We start from the raw sequence: 16384 nt of genomic DNA, 5'->3' as shown, positions 1-16384 counted from the left end.
CAGCCCCTGCCAACATGGCCAATTGGGACTGATGGGAATTGCAGCCCATGAACATCTGGAGAGCCGCAGGTTGCAGATCTCTGGGCTAGTACCAGTTCTTCTGAGCTCTCTCAGCCCCACCCACCTCACAGGGTGTTTGTTGTGAGGGTGGGAGAAAGGGAAAGGAGTTTGGAAGCCCCTTTGAGTCTCCTATAGGAGAGAAAGGGGGGATATAAATCCAACTCTTCTTCTCTTTGTCTGAGGGCAGGAGGGGACAGGTACCACTCCTGACACCAAGCTACCAATCTCCTGTTCCAGAGCCTGCGGTAGCCGACCCAATCTTCCCCAGCCCAGCAGCGAGTCTCTCCCGAGCAGGAGATAGGAAAGCTCAGGAAGGTGATTTGGAGACTAGGGCTCATTCTGCACATGCAGAATAATGCACTTTCAAACTGCTTTCAATGCTCTTTGAAGCTGTGCGGAATGGCAAAATCCACTTGCAAACAGTTGTGAAAGTGGTTTGAAAACGCATTATTTTGTGTGTGCGGAAGGGGCCTAGGAGACCAGTCCCAGTAGTTGCTCGTGGAAGTACTACAGAGTTATACAACTATTGGCTGTATTTTAAATCCACCCCCCTTGAGGAGTTCAGAACAAAAGCTGATTCCGCACGGGTCAAACAGAATGGGCTGAAGCCTTTTAAAAAATGATTGGAGGGGGGAAAGTTCCCACAGACCCCCCCCAAAAAAACCCCACTTCTAACCTGTTCTGTTTGCCAGAAACCGAGTTAAATGAAAGTTGCTAAATTGGCAATTTTTTCCCTTTAACCAGGGTTTCCGACACTTTCTGCTTGCCTGTGCAAACTATGGCAAGCAGGAAGAAGAAGAGTCAGATTTATATCCCCCCTTTCTCTCCTATAGGAGACTCAAAGGGGCTGACAAACCCCTTTCCCTTCCCCCCTCACAACAAACACCCTGTGAGGTGGGTGGAGCTGAGAGAGCTCTGAGAAGCTGTGACTAGCCCAAGGTCACCCAGCTGGCATGTGTTGGAGTGCACAGGCTAATCTGAATTCCCCAGATAAGCCTCCACAGCTCAGGCGGCAGAGCTGGGAATCAAACCCGGTTCCTCCAGATTAGAGCACACCTGCTCTTAACCACTGCGCCACTGCTGCTCCCAATTCAATTCCTACCCCCTTCCGTCCACCATTATGGTGGATGTCCTGGGTAGTTGCCACTAGAGTGGATTCTCTAACAGGTGGCCACCATGGTGTGCAGGTGGGGGGGGGGAATTCTCGGGGGGGGAGATTCTCAGGGGGGGATTCTTGGCTGCGTGGTTCAGGGGGGATTCTCAGGGGGAATTCTCGAGTGGGGGGATTCTCAGGGGGGATTCTCAAATGGGGGGATTCTTGGCTGCGTGGTTCGGGGGGATTCTCAGGGGGATTCTCAAGTGGGGGGATTCTTGGCTGCGTGGTTCAGGGGGGATTCTCAGAGGGGATTCTCAAGTGGGGGGATTCTTGGCTGCGTGGTTCAGGGGGATTCTCAGGGGGGATTCTTGAGTGGGGGAATTCTTGGCTGCGTGGTTCACAAGGAAACACAGTGTTTCCTGTGTGAACCATGCTGCTGGGATCCCAGCAATCCCAACTGGCCCTTGCAGCCACCATGCAAACAGTGCCCCAGGCACAGGTTCCACAAACCCGTGTTGCAAACGTGTAGCGGCAATGGGGAAATCCGGGGCGGCTTGTCCCATTGCCGTCATGTGCCGAGGGCAGGGCCAAGGGCGTTTCGGGGTGGAGGCGGCGCACAGGCAGCTCATGCCCTGGGCGCAGCTCCCCCTCCCTCCGTCACAGTCGTGTTGCCTGTGTGGAATCAGCCAAAGTTCTCCCTGCTTTCATTTTACAGCCCCAGCAACCATGCGAGGCAGGCCAAGTGGGGCAAATGACTGGGAGATTTGCAGCTGAGAAGTCTCCCGGCCTCTCAGTCCCTGTGCCGGGGAACACAGCGGCCCCTCCAGCTGCCATCCAGCCCTGCAGACAGGGCAAGGGGCATCGGTCTTCCAGCGCCGCTTACCTCCATGTCTTCCTTCACCTGCTCCTGCTGATCTCTCAGCTCCCCAAAGGCATCGATGATCAGACCTGGAGGAAAGAAGGGGAGGCACAGACATGAGAAGATGGCAGCAGGACGGCAGACCCGAGAGGCGGGCTCAGGTTCTCTCCCCGTGCTGCCAAGAAAGGGAAACGCCGAAGGGTGGCGTGGTGTCCACTGCTACTTGTGACACAGGGGTGCAGGAGGGTGGCTTTCTGTGCATGCCCAGAGGAACTCCGTGACCCTTTTCGCGTCCTGAAAATGTTGCTTCGGCACCGAGTGATAAGCTCCAGCAGGGCGGGAGCGCCGAAAGGCCCATGTCTTTTTCAGTTTTGCCAGGAATCCTCGAGATCTGGCTTCACACCAGGAACCAAAATAATGGTGAAGTGAAAAATCCGTGGTCAGGGTGCCCCGGGGTGGGGTGTGTGTGTGTGTGTGTGCGTGTGTGCGTGTGTGTGTCTTCAACTCAAAGAAATTGTGGGGGGAAGGCCAGACAACAAGATTCAGACTGTGATGTGGGGTGCCAGAAGAGAGATTTAAAAAAAAAATATTTTCTCTCTGTTGGTTTTCTGACCTAACCTCCAACCCTGGGAGAAAACACCCACGTTCTTCCCATTATTTATTTATTTTGTTGCATTTCTAGGCTGCCCTTCCCTTTACGGGCTCACGCATCCCATATCGTGTGCAGTTTGGTCCTAAAGAGCCCCCTGAATCCCCAACTGCACACTCGACAGTATGATGTGGCTGGAATTACAAGTTGGTGGATTGGGCGCAGAGGTGGGACCAGCAGGTTCTCACCAGTTCCCGAGAGTGGGTTACTAATTATTTGTATGTGCCGAGAGGGGATTGCTAATTGGGCCCGCTTTCCCGTCTCCACGCCCTCGCCTCCCCGAGAGGCATCCTGCCTTTGAACGTGAAGGTTCCATATAGCAATTGCGACTAATAATGTAACTCCCTGAACTGGGTTAATCCCTTCCAGGTACTGCAATTCATGGATTCTCAGCCCTTCGTACCTTTGATCTCACCAGCCTCTATCAAAGAACCTGTGTGTTTCACCCTTGCTGTGTTCAGATTTGTGAGTTGGGGCATTTTCTACAATGTGATGATGATTTAGAAATGACCTGGTGCAAAAAAATTTTTGGGGTCGTGGTGGGGTGGCTGCCCATGGGGGGGGGGGGCATCCAACTCATGTTTTGCCCAGGGCTCAGGTTTGCCTAGGTACGCCTCTGCTCCCTTTGCTTAAGGGGGAGCTGGCAAGGGAACCTGTTAGTAAAATTTTTGGATCCCACCACTGACTGGGCGGGTTTCTTTTCTTTTCACCAGTTCCCGAGAGTGGGTTACTAATTATTTGTGTGTGCCGAGAGGGGGTTACTAATTGGGTCCGCTTTGCCATCTCTACGCCCTCGCCTCTACAAGAGCCATACTGCCTTTGAACGTGAAGGTTCCATATAGCAATTGCGACTAATAATGTAACTCCCTGAACTGGGTTAATCCCTTTCAGGTCCTGCAATTCATTGATTCTCAGCCTGTCGTACCTTTTATCTCACCAGTCTCTATCCAAGAACCTGTGTGTTTCACCACTGCTTGGTTCAGATTTGTGAGTTGGGGCGTTTTCTACAATGTGATGATGATTTAGAAATGACCTGGTGCAAAAGATTTGTTGGGGTCGTGGTGGGGTGGCTGCCCATGTGTGGGGGGGCATCCAACTCATGTTTTGCCCAGGACTCAGGTTTGCCTAGGTACGCCTCTGTCCCCTTTGCTTAAGGGGGGGCTGGCGAGGGAACCTGTTAGTAAAATTTTTGGATTCCACCACAGACTGGGCGGGTTTCTTTTTGGTGCTTAAAAAAATACTGCAAATCTTTAAAACGCTCAAGCAAATCAGGGGAGAAAATTACTCGCCCTGTCTTCTTCTCCCCGTTCAGGCAACAACTCGCTTGATGGGTTGAAGGATTTTATAGAAGACATGAGAGTCACAGCGAAAGACAGTTCTGGTGAGAAGGCGCCAAAACTGTTGATAATATGTTGCAGCATTTCCCTACCTCCCCCATGAGAACCAAAACAGTAGAAAGAATCCAGTTTGAGAGCCCGTCCCACCCGTCCAAGGCCAGAGAAACAGATAAGCGCCACCTGCGAAAGCAAAACCTCTCTCCAACAGTCCCCCCTCCCAGCAAATGTCATCCTGACATTATGCCAGTTTTGGGGGGCTACTTGTAAATTCAAAAGTACACCCATACCCCACCACTGCGCCCAGAGGTGGGATCCAGCAGGTTCTCGCAGGTTCCCGAGAGTAGGTTACTAATTATTTGTGTGTGCCGAGAGGGGGTTACTAACGGGTGATTTGGCCACGTGATTTTTGCCTTAGTGACGCCCCTCCTCTCAGCAGTAGCGCGCAGAACTGGAAGCAGTCTAGCAGGAGGTGCACCGGTGTGTGTAGCAGCCTGCGCCTGCGTGCATTCGTTTCCCCGCCCAAGGACCGGCGCAGTGGCTGCGTCCTTGCCACAGCCCCGCCCAGGAATGCCCCGCCCCTGGAATGCCCGGCCATGCCCCCGTCATGCCCTGCCCAGCCCCATTGGCGCTACACCACAGTTTGAATCCCACCGCCATGGGAACCTGTTACTAAAATGTTGGATCCCACCACTGACTGCGCCATATGAAATAGTGCAGAAATTCAGGCCTAGGCATCCGTTCAGCCCTGGAAAGAGGGAAGCATCAGCCGCAGAGGAATCTTGCGTGACGGCTGACCACACAGTGCCCGACGGAATAAACTTATGTGCACCAAGATAGGTCTGCGTGGCTCACCTTGGATGATGGCCAGCAAGATGACAATGACGAAGAAGAAGAAGGTGATGTCGAAGATGACGCGGTACAGTTCGTATTCATCTCCTGCGGGATCCTCGATCTCGTCACCGATACCCCCGCCAGCACGCACCCCCACGTACATGTGGAACAGGTAGCACTGTGTTGAGGTGAGAGGGCAGCGCATCAGAAAGGGATTTACGGGATATCATGTGCACACAAGAAATGATCCCCTGCATCAATTATTCGGGAAGAATTATTACCCCCCTTTACTCTCCTGGGGTCTTTACTTAAGACCACTAGAGAGCCAGCGTGGTATAGTGGTTAAGAGCAGGTGCACTCTAATCTGGAGAACCGGGTTTGATTTCCTGCTCTGCTGCTTGAGCTGTGGAGGTTTATCTGGTCAACTATATTAGATTGTGCACTCCAATACATGCCAGCTGGGTAACCTTGGGTTAGTTCTTCTGAGCTCTCCCAGCCCCACCTACCTCACAGGATGTTTGTTGTGAGGGGGGAAGGGAAAGGAGTTTGTCAGCCCCTTTGAGTCTCCTTCAGGAGAGAAAGGGGAGATATAAATCCAAACTCTTCTTCTCTTCTTCAAAACCCTTCTGGTGTGCACCTTCTGGTGTGTTACTCTGATGCAACAAACCTGATTTTGGCAACTCTGAGTCTGGTTATTGGGAGGAGGGAGGCCGACACAATGGTGGGTTCCTGTGGGCCCGGAGGGAACTTCCCCTGATGCAAGAGGCTGAAGCGAATTGCATCAGGGGAGGTTCCTTCTGCGGCGCTCCTGACGCATCCCTCAAACCTTAAAGGCGGCCCCCCCATTTCCATCCGGCCTGTCGCGCGGCCCTCGGACTCACGGTCATCATGTCGTCACACTTCATGTCCGGCTCGTCCTCATCCTCGCTCTTGTTGTAGAACTTGCGGAAGAAGTTGAAGGCGACCACGGTGTAGAGGTACACGACCACGGCTAACAGCCCTACAGTCATCATGAGCTGGGGAAAGATGCCACATGTGCGGAAGGTGTTAACTAGTGCAGTGATGGCGAACCTTTTCGAGACCGAGTGCCCAAATTGCAACCCAAAACTCGCTTATTTATCGCAAAGTGCCAACACGGCAATTTAACCTGAATGCTGAGGTTTCAGTTTAGAAAAAACAGTTGGCTCCGAGGCGTGCATTACTCGGGAATAAGCTTGGTGGTAGTCGGTGGCTTTGCTTTGAGGCAACCATGCAACTCTTCCAACGCGTGAATCACGACCCTAGGAGGGTTTACTTAGAAGCAAGTCCCATTGCCAGCAACCGAGCTTACTCCCAGGTAAAGGATCACAACTTTAGTTCTTCACATGAAAATCAGTGGGGTTTAACAGCGCTTAACAGGCCAATTGGCCATGCTGGCAGGAGCTGATGGGAATTGTAGTCCATAACATCTGGAGTGCCAAAGGTTCGCCACCACGGTCCTAAGACAATGATGATTTTCAAACCTTCGTAATATAATGTACCTACAGAAATGCTTCTCTTATTCACCAAAATAGATTGTTCAAACTTACAAGTAACTGCAGTGTTTATTATGCAAAGAAATCTTAACAATTTACGCTTTTGTCAGGCATCAACCATATTTTGGCTTGGGTAGGGTTTTTAAAAATTATTTAAACAATGAAACTTAACACGCACGTTTGTCAGTCATCAAATCATTAATCATATTTTGGCCTAGGTATATTTTGGCTTAGGCTAACCAAACTCCGGTAGGTTTGGTCTCGGAAATCCTTCAATTAGCCCCAAAACTTGTAGCTCAATTTATAATGCCCTCAAAGAATTTTGTACAAACAATTTCTGATTTCTGCTCTTCCTATATCAGCTGACATCGTTCTCTCATGTTCGGTGTACGTCTTCGCTATAGAACTCGAAGACAACATTTACGTATACAAAATCATTTGAGAGCATTATAAACTGAGCAACAAGTATTGGGACTAATTGATTTCCGAGATCAAACCTACTGGAGTTTGGTTCGTCTAAGTTTGAATGATGCATTTTGGTGAATGATAAGAGGAGCATTTCTGTATGTGCATTATATTATAAAGGTTTGAAAAATCATCATTGTCTTAGGACAGTGACGGCAAACCTTTTCGAGACCGAGTGCCCAAACTGCAACCCAAAACCCACTCATTTATCGCAAAGTGCCAATACGGCAATTGCAACCTGAACAATGGCGTTTTGGGGCTTAGAAAAAATGGTTGGCTCCTCGGCGGCGCATGCGTTACTCGGGAGTAAGCTTGGTGGTAGTCGGTGGTTTTGCTTTGAAGCAACCGTGCAACTCTTCTTCCTTAACGGGTGAATCACAACCCTAGGAGGGTTTACTCAGAAGCAAGCCCCATTGCCCGCAACTGAACTTACTCCCAGGTAAAGGATTGCACTTTAGTTTGGGTGCTGTGTGGTTTCCGGGCTGTATGGCCGTGTTCTAGCAGCATTCTCTCCTGATGCTTCGCCTGCATCTGCGGTCGTTTAATCTTCATAGGATCCTATCCGGGAAGATGCCAGCCACAGATGCAGGCGAAACGTCAGGAGAGAATGCTGCTAGAACACGGCCATACAGCCCGGAAACCACACAGAACCCAAGTGATTCCGGCCGTGAAAGCCTTCGACAATACATTGCGCTTTAGTTCTTTGCATGAAAATCAGTGGGGTTTAAGTGCTCTTAACAGGGTTACCTCCCCTGCTTCCCCAAAACTAGGTCTTAGGTTTAATGCTAATAATCGAGCCCAGCGGCCCAGGCCAGCCTAGATGTGTGCGGGGGGGGGCGACTCTGCTTGCACGTGCCCACAGAGAGGGCTCTGAGTGCCACTTCTGGCACCCGTGCCATAGGTTCGCCACCACTGTCTTAGGACAAGTGAATCAGCCTTTTGGATGTAAAAGTGGATTGACTGTACCTTTACTTGGCTATGGCTGCGTCCACCACACTGTGTCAGAATTCCAAAGGTGCCCACAGACTGAAACAGATTGGCATGCACCCCACCCTGAACAGGTGTCCACCTGCCCAGGACCTCAGGCCTTACCTGCTTGCCGTTGTGGGTGACGGATGACAGGATGGTGCGCAGCGTCTTGACGCCCATGGCGATGTCCAGCAGGTGGCAGGCGAAGAAGAAGTTGTTGTAGTGGCCGAGGAGGGACATCACCATGTACCAGAAGAGGTACAGGAAGGACTACGGGTGGGAAGGGAGAGAAAAAGGTGAGGTTTGCAACAGAGGTGGTGTGGAAGCCCTCTGAGGGAAGAGGCACCAAGAGACCTCAGTGGTTTAGTGCAGGGGTCTCCAAAGGGTGTCGGTGGATGCCTGCCAATATCTTTGCTGGCTCCCAACAAGTGTTTTAAAAGGCTCTGTGTGTGTGTGTGTGTGTGTGTGTGTGTGTGTTTTGCCCAGCAAGGCTTTGTGTTGGTCACCTGGCGATTTCATTGGCTGTGCAGATTTTTAAAAACATTGATTTGGCAACAGCTGCCACCGCAGCACATAGGCCTTCACTGTGTGACTGAAGAAGAAGAAGAAGAGTTTGGATTTATATCCCCCCTTTCTCTCCTGCAGGAGACTCAAAGGGGCTGACAATCTCCTTTCCCTTCCCCCCTCACAACAAACACCCTGTGAGGTGGGTGGGGCTGAGAGAGCTCCGAAGAACTGTGACTAGCCCAAGGTCACCCAACTGGCGTGTGTGGGAGTGCACAGGCTAATCTGAATTCCCCCGATAAGCCTCCACAGCTCAGGCGGCAGAGCGGGGAATCAAACCCGGTTCCTCCAGATTAGAGCACACCTGCTCATAACCACTGCACCACAGCTGCTCCTTCTGGTAAGCTACGGCGGCCATTTTGTGGCTGGCTCTGCCTCCAGCGGCGGCCATTTTGTGGCCACATCTACAATGCTTAAAACGTGTCAACAGGCTTGAAAGGCTGGAGAGCCCTGGTTTAAATGAGTGCTGCCCGCTGACTGGGTCTTGCCGTGTCTCCAGGGGAGGCCGAGAGAATGTGGCATCCTGGTTTACTGTGCGAAGTGTCATTTAGAGTTATGCAGAACGGTGTGGGCTAACTGTCATGGCTGTTCAAGGGACGGAGTCTGCACCTGGGTCCTTATCTCCGAGCACGGCTTTGGAGAGCTGCGAGCTTGTGAACTGTTGGCGGGGAAAAGAAGGGAGGGGGAGTGAAGTGGGGATTCATGGGAAAGCCAAGTTTAGTTTTGGCAAAAATCCTTGAAGTGTATCCTGCCCAAATGCCAATCAATCAACTGATTGCGTATCCACTTCGTCTGTTTTATTGGGAGGTCTAGGGGACACAACGCTGACTTTAATATCATAGGTGTCAATTGTTCTCCGAGGGATTAAAGTCATCCCCTGCCAGCATCAGTGCTGCGATGGTAAAACTGTAGTCCGCTAACATCTTGAGGGTCATGAGGCTTGACACCTGTGACATGCATGAATCACAGGTGGGATTTGTATGGGAGCTGGTACGCAGTTAAAAAGCAGCAACTGGGGGCATTTTGGGCCAAATCTGGCCAACTGAGGGTTAAACTAGATCACTCTTCCAATACCACAGGTAGTTGATCCTTGCAGGAAACCACCTCATTTCCAGAGGGAAAAGAAGAATATAGAAAAGTTACATTCGTGATAATGGGCAAAAGGCGCATTTCTGATAATGGGAAAAACAGCCCTCCTCCCCAAAAACCCTATTTCCTGAACAGAATTATACACTGCCAGACCAAAGCACACTCAAGGCCGGTGACATACAAAGTATGCTAGTTGATTCTATTTACTTGAGGAGCAGCAGTGGCGTAGGAGGTGAAGAGCTCGTGTATCTAATCTGGAGGAACCGGGTTTGATTCCCCGCTTTGCCGCCTGAGCTGTGGAGGCTTATCTGGGGAATTCAGATTAGCCTGTGCACTCCCACACACGCCAGCTGGGTGACCTTGGGCTAGTCACAGCTTCTCGGAGCTCTCCCAGCCCCACCCACCTCACAGGGGGCTTGTTGTGAGGGGGGAAGGGCAAGGAGATTGTCAGCCCCTTTGAGTCTCCTGCAGGAGAGATAGGGGGGGATATAAACCTTCTTCTTCTTCTTCTTCTAGATTTTTATGTAGTTGATTCTTTTTAGCAGTTTGAAAAAAAACAGGAATGGTGGTCGCTGAGGAACAGGCATCGCTGCCTTTTGTTACTACCAAAACAACTAGAAAATGTAGATGTTTCTGCATGAAGGAAACCCGAGGCGGCCACAGAACGCTGCGTTGGGCAGAAAGACGCCAATTCTCTCTCACCAAACCTGCAGAAATGCAACCTGCCCAGTGTTCAGGCTCCGAGGTGTCAGGATTTGCACCCTTGTCCTAGCTCTGCAGCCGCCCAAGAAATGTTGGCATCTCCACTGAGTCGGGCCCCCACCTCCGGCAGGGGGCGATCAGCACGTGACCCCCACCCAGCACAGGGGACGGCCGACTCCGCACTCCTGACCGACATTGGGCTCGCTGGCTGCCTCTCTTTACTCACGTTATCTGTGAAGATCACTCCGAACTTCCAGATCTTGTACTTTATGTCAATGGAGGTGATCCTGAGGAAGACAGAGGAGAAAAATGACGCTGGCCGTCTGCACAAGGCCGTTGCCTGCCCGAGCGACACCTGCCCTGTGTCAGGATGTGTGCTCTCCTGCGGTCAAAGGGGCGGGCTTGGGTGCGAGGACTCACACCTGGCTGTGGGGAGGGGATCACCTCCTCTTTATAACATCTGTGGACCCTGCCGTCCCCCCCCCCCCCACTCCCTCTCCCCTTCTCTCTTAGGGGATTATTAGTAGGACGCCATCGGTACATTTGATATTAGGATGCTGCATTTTAATGGGGTTGTTTTTAACATATAGAGCCATATTTAATGATTATTTAAATCTTGATATTATGGATTTTATCTATTGTTCACTGCCCTGAGCCCTCCGGGGGAGGGCGGTTTATAAATTATTATTATTATTATTATTATTATTATTATTATTATTATTATTATTATTATTATTATTATCATCATCATCATCATCATCATCATCATCATCATCATCATCATCATCATCATCATCATCATCATCATCATCATCAACAACAACAACAACAACAACAACAACAACAACAACAACTATCTTCACTGTCTGATATGTTAATGGACCTTTTCCTTTCCTTTGATGCTGGTAGCTGTAGCCAACTACCCTGTTTCCCTGAAAATAAGACATCCCCGGAAAATAAGACGTAGTAGAGGTTTTGCTGAAGTGCTAAATATAAAGCATCCCTTGAAATATAAAACATCCCCTGCTCTGCCTCCAGCTGTCCGGGCCCTGTGGGACCTTGGTGAGTTCCGCAGGGCCTGTAAGACGGAGCTATTCCACCGGGCTTTTGGAGGGGCCGGCCGCGGTTCTACTGCGCCTCCCCCCACTGAAACTGAGGCTGCCTGTTTTTTCCATCTTGGTCGGGCCCTGATTCCATCTTGGGCCCTGCCTACTCCCTCCCCTTTCTTTTGGCCTTTAGATCGGGCGCCTGTGTGTGTGTGTTTTTACACAACTTCTGTTGTTTTAATCTATATTTATTGTTATTAACTGCTGCTTGAGTTTTAATGGGTTTAAGTTTTATGTTGTATTGATTTGCTGTCTTGGAGAACAGCCGTGTTGTGAGCCGCCTCGAGCCCTTCGGGGATGAGGCGGCCTATAAATTTAACAAACAAATGAATAAATAAAGTAAGTAAGACGTAGCAAAGTTTTGGTTTGGAAGCATGCCCGTCGAACAGAACACCAGAGCATGCAGCTGTGGAGCAGAAAAATAAGACATCCCCTGAAAATAAGACATAGCGCATCTTTGGGAGCAAAAATTAATATAAGACACTGTCTTATTTTCGGGGAAACACAGTAGGAGCGACTTTGGCGCCTTCCCAGAGGGAGTGAGTAGCAGGCGGCTGAATACTATCACTGCACTGGCCTTGAGAAGCTCAACTCCCAAACATCGCTATTTCCACTATATTCTTCTCACATTCCATGGGAATCGGGGAGGGGGGAATTATGGCAGGAACTCTATGGCAGGAGAACAAAAGCAACTGTATTTCTGTGGTTTGGTAGAACCGGCTTTCTGAAAGCCAGATACTAGCCAGATCAATAAAGACTTCTGATCCAGCATCGAGAGTCCGCTTATTGACTCCAGTCTCAAGACCTGACACCATCCCATAATTACTACCAGCTTCCCCCCCCCCCCCCCCATCTCACCAAGTTAGAAGAGACTTGTCTGGTTCAGGCTTCTTCCCGTTCTGTGCTGTGATTTCCAGGCTGGCCAAGTCCATCCCCAGGAGTTCTGCGATCCTCTCCCGTCCGTAGATGTCCCCGTATTTCTCAAGCACCTGGAGAAAGAAAGGGGCAAGGCCTGTTGGGTCCCTGCAGCCAGCCTGACCCTTGACCTTGGGCCTTGCCCCCCAGTCCCACCTGGGCTGGGGAAGCTCCATGTCCCCACCACCACCACCAGAGCCACCCCAGATGCTGATGAAGAATCTCACCTTCCGTTTGATGAATTTATCCCAATAGTTGCTCGGGAACGACCTGGAAGAGAAGCAGAACGGAGAGCAGGATAAGAACGGAGGCCTTCCTTCTGGCCTCTGTGCCTGCAGCAGCCTCCCCTGTTCCAAGCCTCGAGCTGTTTCATCTAGTCCTCCTTCAGCCTGGGCTTTCTGCTCTAAAGTCGTCTCATCTGCTGCTGCCTTCCCCAGTGTCACGGACTCCATAGCCCAGACCTTTTCCCTCTCTCACCTTCCTAATCTAATCTGGAGGAACCGGGTTTGATTCCCCGCTCTGCCGCCTGAGCTGTGGAGGCTTATCTGGGGAATTCAGATTAGCCTGTGCACTCCCACACACGCCAGCTGGGTGACCTTGGGCTAGTCACAGCTTCTCGGAGCTCTCTCAGCCCCACCCACCTCACAGGGTGTGTGTTGTGAGGGGGGAAGGGCAAGGAGATTGTCAGCCCCTTTGAGTCTCCTGCAGGAGAGAAAGGGGGGATATAAATTCAAACTCCTCCTCCTCCTCCTCCTCCCCTCCTCCTCTTCTTCTTCTTGTTCTTGTTCTTGTTCTTGTTCTTCTTGTTCTTCTTGTTCTTCTTGTTCTTCTTGTTCTTGTTCTTGTTCTTGTTCTTGTTCTTCTTCTTCTTCTTGTTCTTGTTCTTGTTCTTGTTCTTGTTCTTCTTCTTCTTCTTCTTCTTCTTCTTCTTCTTCTTCTTCTTCTTCTTCTTGCCTGTCTCATGTCATAGCCCACAAAATCTGCCTCCCCCGATCAGACCATGCCGGCAGGGACTGATGGGATTTGTCGTCCACGAACATCTGGAGAGCCGCAGGTTGCAGACCCCTGAGCTGGCCAAACGTTATCCTGTTTCCCAGCTCAGTGTCCCAAAGGGGAAGTTCCAAAGGGGGCGCAGAGGTGATGTCACTTCCTCCCCAGTGGTTTACAGCACCGGACGCCACGGATGGACAAGGATGAGTCAGCTCAAATAGCCTCCACGATTCTGACCCTCTCCAAAAGTGGTCTAAAGTAAGTGGCCGTTGCTGCATCTCGTGGCGTTGAATCCCGCAAGTTAGCATTCCAGAAAACAATGCTTCTTTTCGTCTATCCCAGCGGTCTGCAACCTGCGGCTCTCCAGATGTTCATGGACTGCAAATCCCATCAGCCCCTGCCAGCATGGCCAATTGGCCATGCTGGCAGGGGCTGATGGGAATTGTAATCCATGAACATCTGGAGAGCCGCAGGTTGCAGACCCCTGGTCTATCCTCTAGGCCAGGGGTATTGAACTCATTTGTCAGGAGGACCACATATGACATAAATGTGACCTGGTCAGGCTCAGCCCTGTGTTAGCTGGCCCCAGAGCGGCACTGACTGTATGTGCTTGGACTGGCAAGCCCACAATGGGGGTGGGGTGGCTGTCTTAAGAGGACAACGTGTGATTGGTGTTTGGAATATGCTGCCACGGGAGGGGGTGATGGCCACTAACCTGGATAGCTTCAAAAAGGGGCTTGGACAGATTTATGGAGGAGAAGTCGATCTGTGGCTACCAATCTTGATCCTCAGTGATCTGAGATTGCAAATGCCTCAGCAGACCAGGTGCTCGGGAGCAGCAGCAGCAGCAGCAGCAGCAGGCCCTTGCTTTCACCTCCTGCAGGTGAGCTCCCAAAGGCGCCTGTTGGGCCACTGCGAGTAGCAGAGAGCTGGACTAGATGGACTCTGGTCTGATCCAGCAGGCTAGTTCTTATGTTCTTATGACTATCAAACCTGCCAGCCAGGTGAGGCAAACCTCCTCCCTTGTTTCTGATCTGGCCACTAGGCCAGATCGAGAGCAAAGGGGGGGGGGTGCCTCAGCTGGCTCATGGGCCTGATAAGCCCATTCAAGGGGTTGCATCCAGCCCCCAGGCCACATGTTTGACACCCCTGCCCTAGGCAATTCCAAGCTGCATGAAGAGGCAGGGAGAAAGGGCCTTCCCTCTCCTGTCCCATTCAGACCCACGGGAAGGGGGCAGCAACCTGCCCATATCTTGTACAGCACCTGCCACGCCACTAACGCGACACACCTGTTACTCAGTGGTGGGATCCAAAAATTTTAGTAACAGGTTCCCATGGTGGTGGGATTCAAACTGTGGTGTAGCACCAATGGGGCTGGGCGGGGGACGATGGGGGCGTGGCCGGGCATTCTGGGGGCAGGGCATCCCTGGGCGGGGCTGTGGCAAGGACGAAGCCGTTGCGCCGGTCCTTGGGCGGGAAACGAATGCACGCAGGCGCAGGCTGCCACGCACGCCGGTGCGCCTCCTGCTAGACTGCTTCAAGTTCTGCGCTCTACTGCTGAGAGGAGGGGCGTCACTAAGGCAAAAATCACGGGGCAAAATCACCAATTAGTAACCCCCTCTCGGCACACGCAAATAATTAGTAATCTACTCTCGGGAACCTGTGAGAACCTGCTGGATCCCACCTCTGGTTACAACAGTGTAGAAATAGTAAGATGGAACCTTTAAGTTGTGTTGTCCGCCGCCCAGAGCCCTTCGGGGGTTGGGGGGGATATAAATTTGAAAAATAAATAAATAAAATAAAATAAATATGTGGGTTTGCCCAGTGTCCAGAATCTACCAGCATTGCATTATGGGTAACCAGTAAAAACAAAAAAAAGCTCCTGGGGGCGGGATCAGGGCTCAAAGGGGGAGGGGCACCTCAGCCACGCCCACCCCTGATCAGCCTGGAGGGCGACTCACGGGGCATTGAGCACCAGCCGATCCCACTGGCCCTTGATGTCGTCGTCTTCCGGCTGCTCCGTGATATAGAGGCCGTCGAACTCCAGCTTCCGGGCCAGCTCCTTCTCGCGCTTGAAGATGACCAGAGGCACTTTGAGACAGTTGTAGCCGATGATGCACAGGAAGGACACTAGTGTGTGGACGATGGACAGGAACTGCAGGGCTGGCTGCATGTAGCCCGTGTTCTCCTCCAGGAAGAAGTACACCACACTGTCCTCGTCTTCTTCGTCCCCGTTCCCGTTCCCGTCTCCGCCGTCGTCGTCCCCGCCAAAGCCAGAGCCAGAGCCAGAGCCTGCGTCCAGCTCCCCTTCGAACCCGGAACCCTCAAACTCCTCCTCACCTGGGGGGCTGTCCGACACCTGGGGAGTAGAAATGGCAAAGGGAGAGAGGGTCAGGTTGGAACAAGCCGTGCATTGCAGTGCTAAATACAACAACTTTTTGTTTTGGATAAGCCGTGCAAAATACAACAACTTTTTGTTTTGGATAAGGGTTTTCATCAATCTAGATTCCTTCCAGTGGAAACATATTTAGAGATCTGGCAACCCTGGTTACTATATTTAAAGGGAAAGATAGATTTTGATTTCCATCTAATTGATTACTAAAGGTATATGTTTATTTTCAAAATTTATTTATTTATTTATTTATTATTTAATAACATAACCAAGAAATTAGATGCAATTTAATTTAGCATTAGACAGTTTGATTAGACATAAAAACTGAACGTTGGGTTCAGAGGTTTATAAACTGCTAGAAATGTTAAAGTATTTAATAAATGAATATATTCTTTTGAAGGAGAAGTCGCTCTTTATATAGACAGATTATAGAGTGAATTTATTTAATTGAATCAATTTGTTGTGTTAACCTAGATATATATCAGATTGATTACTTTATTATATATTATTTGTTGTTGGTGCCATTACTCATGTATGTTATTATTACCAAAATGCAAAAATAAAATCTATTTTTTTTAAAAAAAAAGTTGGAACAAGCCCCCGCCTCCTGATTTTTGGGTCTGATGCTGGCACAAATATCCCTACTATGCAAAAGGGGAAAGTACACACCAAGGTGAAAATGAAGAAAACTTGTACCAACAGGCTACAATAATGATTTCAAAAGGACATTTCGAGAGGCATAAGAATAAACCAATTGCAGAGCGTTGCCCTCCCTGATTGTAACCGTTATTGTACTTTGAAAAACCCTGACCTGCCTTTAACAGCCGTGAAGTTTAACGAGGCCAG

General features: G+C 50.5%; 1 protein-coding gene across 1 annotated transcript in view; it reads right to left on the bottom strand.

The window, feature by feature from the left end:
* Positions 1-16384, bottom strand: part of LOC125435542 (ryanodine receptor 1-like) — a 105176-nt gene that overhangs the window by 5677 nt on the left and 83115 nt on the right. Inside the window, 8 exon segments of the mRNA XM_048501736.1 lie at positions 2040-2104; positions 4854-5010; positions 5714-5848; positions 7904-8050; positions 10362-10422; positions 12100-12230; positions 12384-12426; positions 15108-15505. Of these exon segments, the coding sequence (XP_048357693.1) occupies positions 2040-2104; positions 4854-5010; positions 5714-5848; positions 7904-8050; positions 10362-10422; positions 12100-12230; positions 12384-12426; positions 15108-15505 (1137 nt within the window).

Source organism: Sphaerodactylus townsendi, linkage group LG06, assembly GCF_021028975.2.
Source record: "Sphaerodactylus townsendi isolate TG3544 linkage group LG06, MPM_Stown_v2.3, whole genome shotgun sequence".
NCBI lineage: Eukaryota > Metazoa > Chordata > Lepidosauria > Squamata > Sphaerodactylidae > Sphaerodactylus > Sphaerodactylus townsendi.
This window is presented reverse-complemented; position numbering and strand designations above follow the sequence as displayed.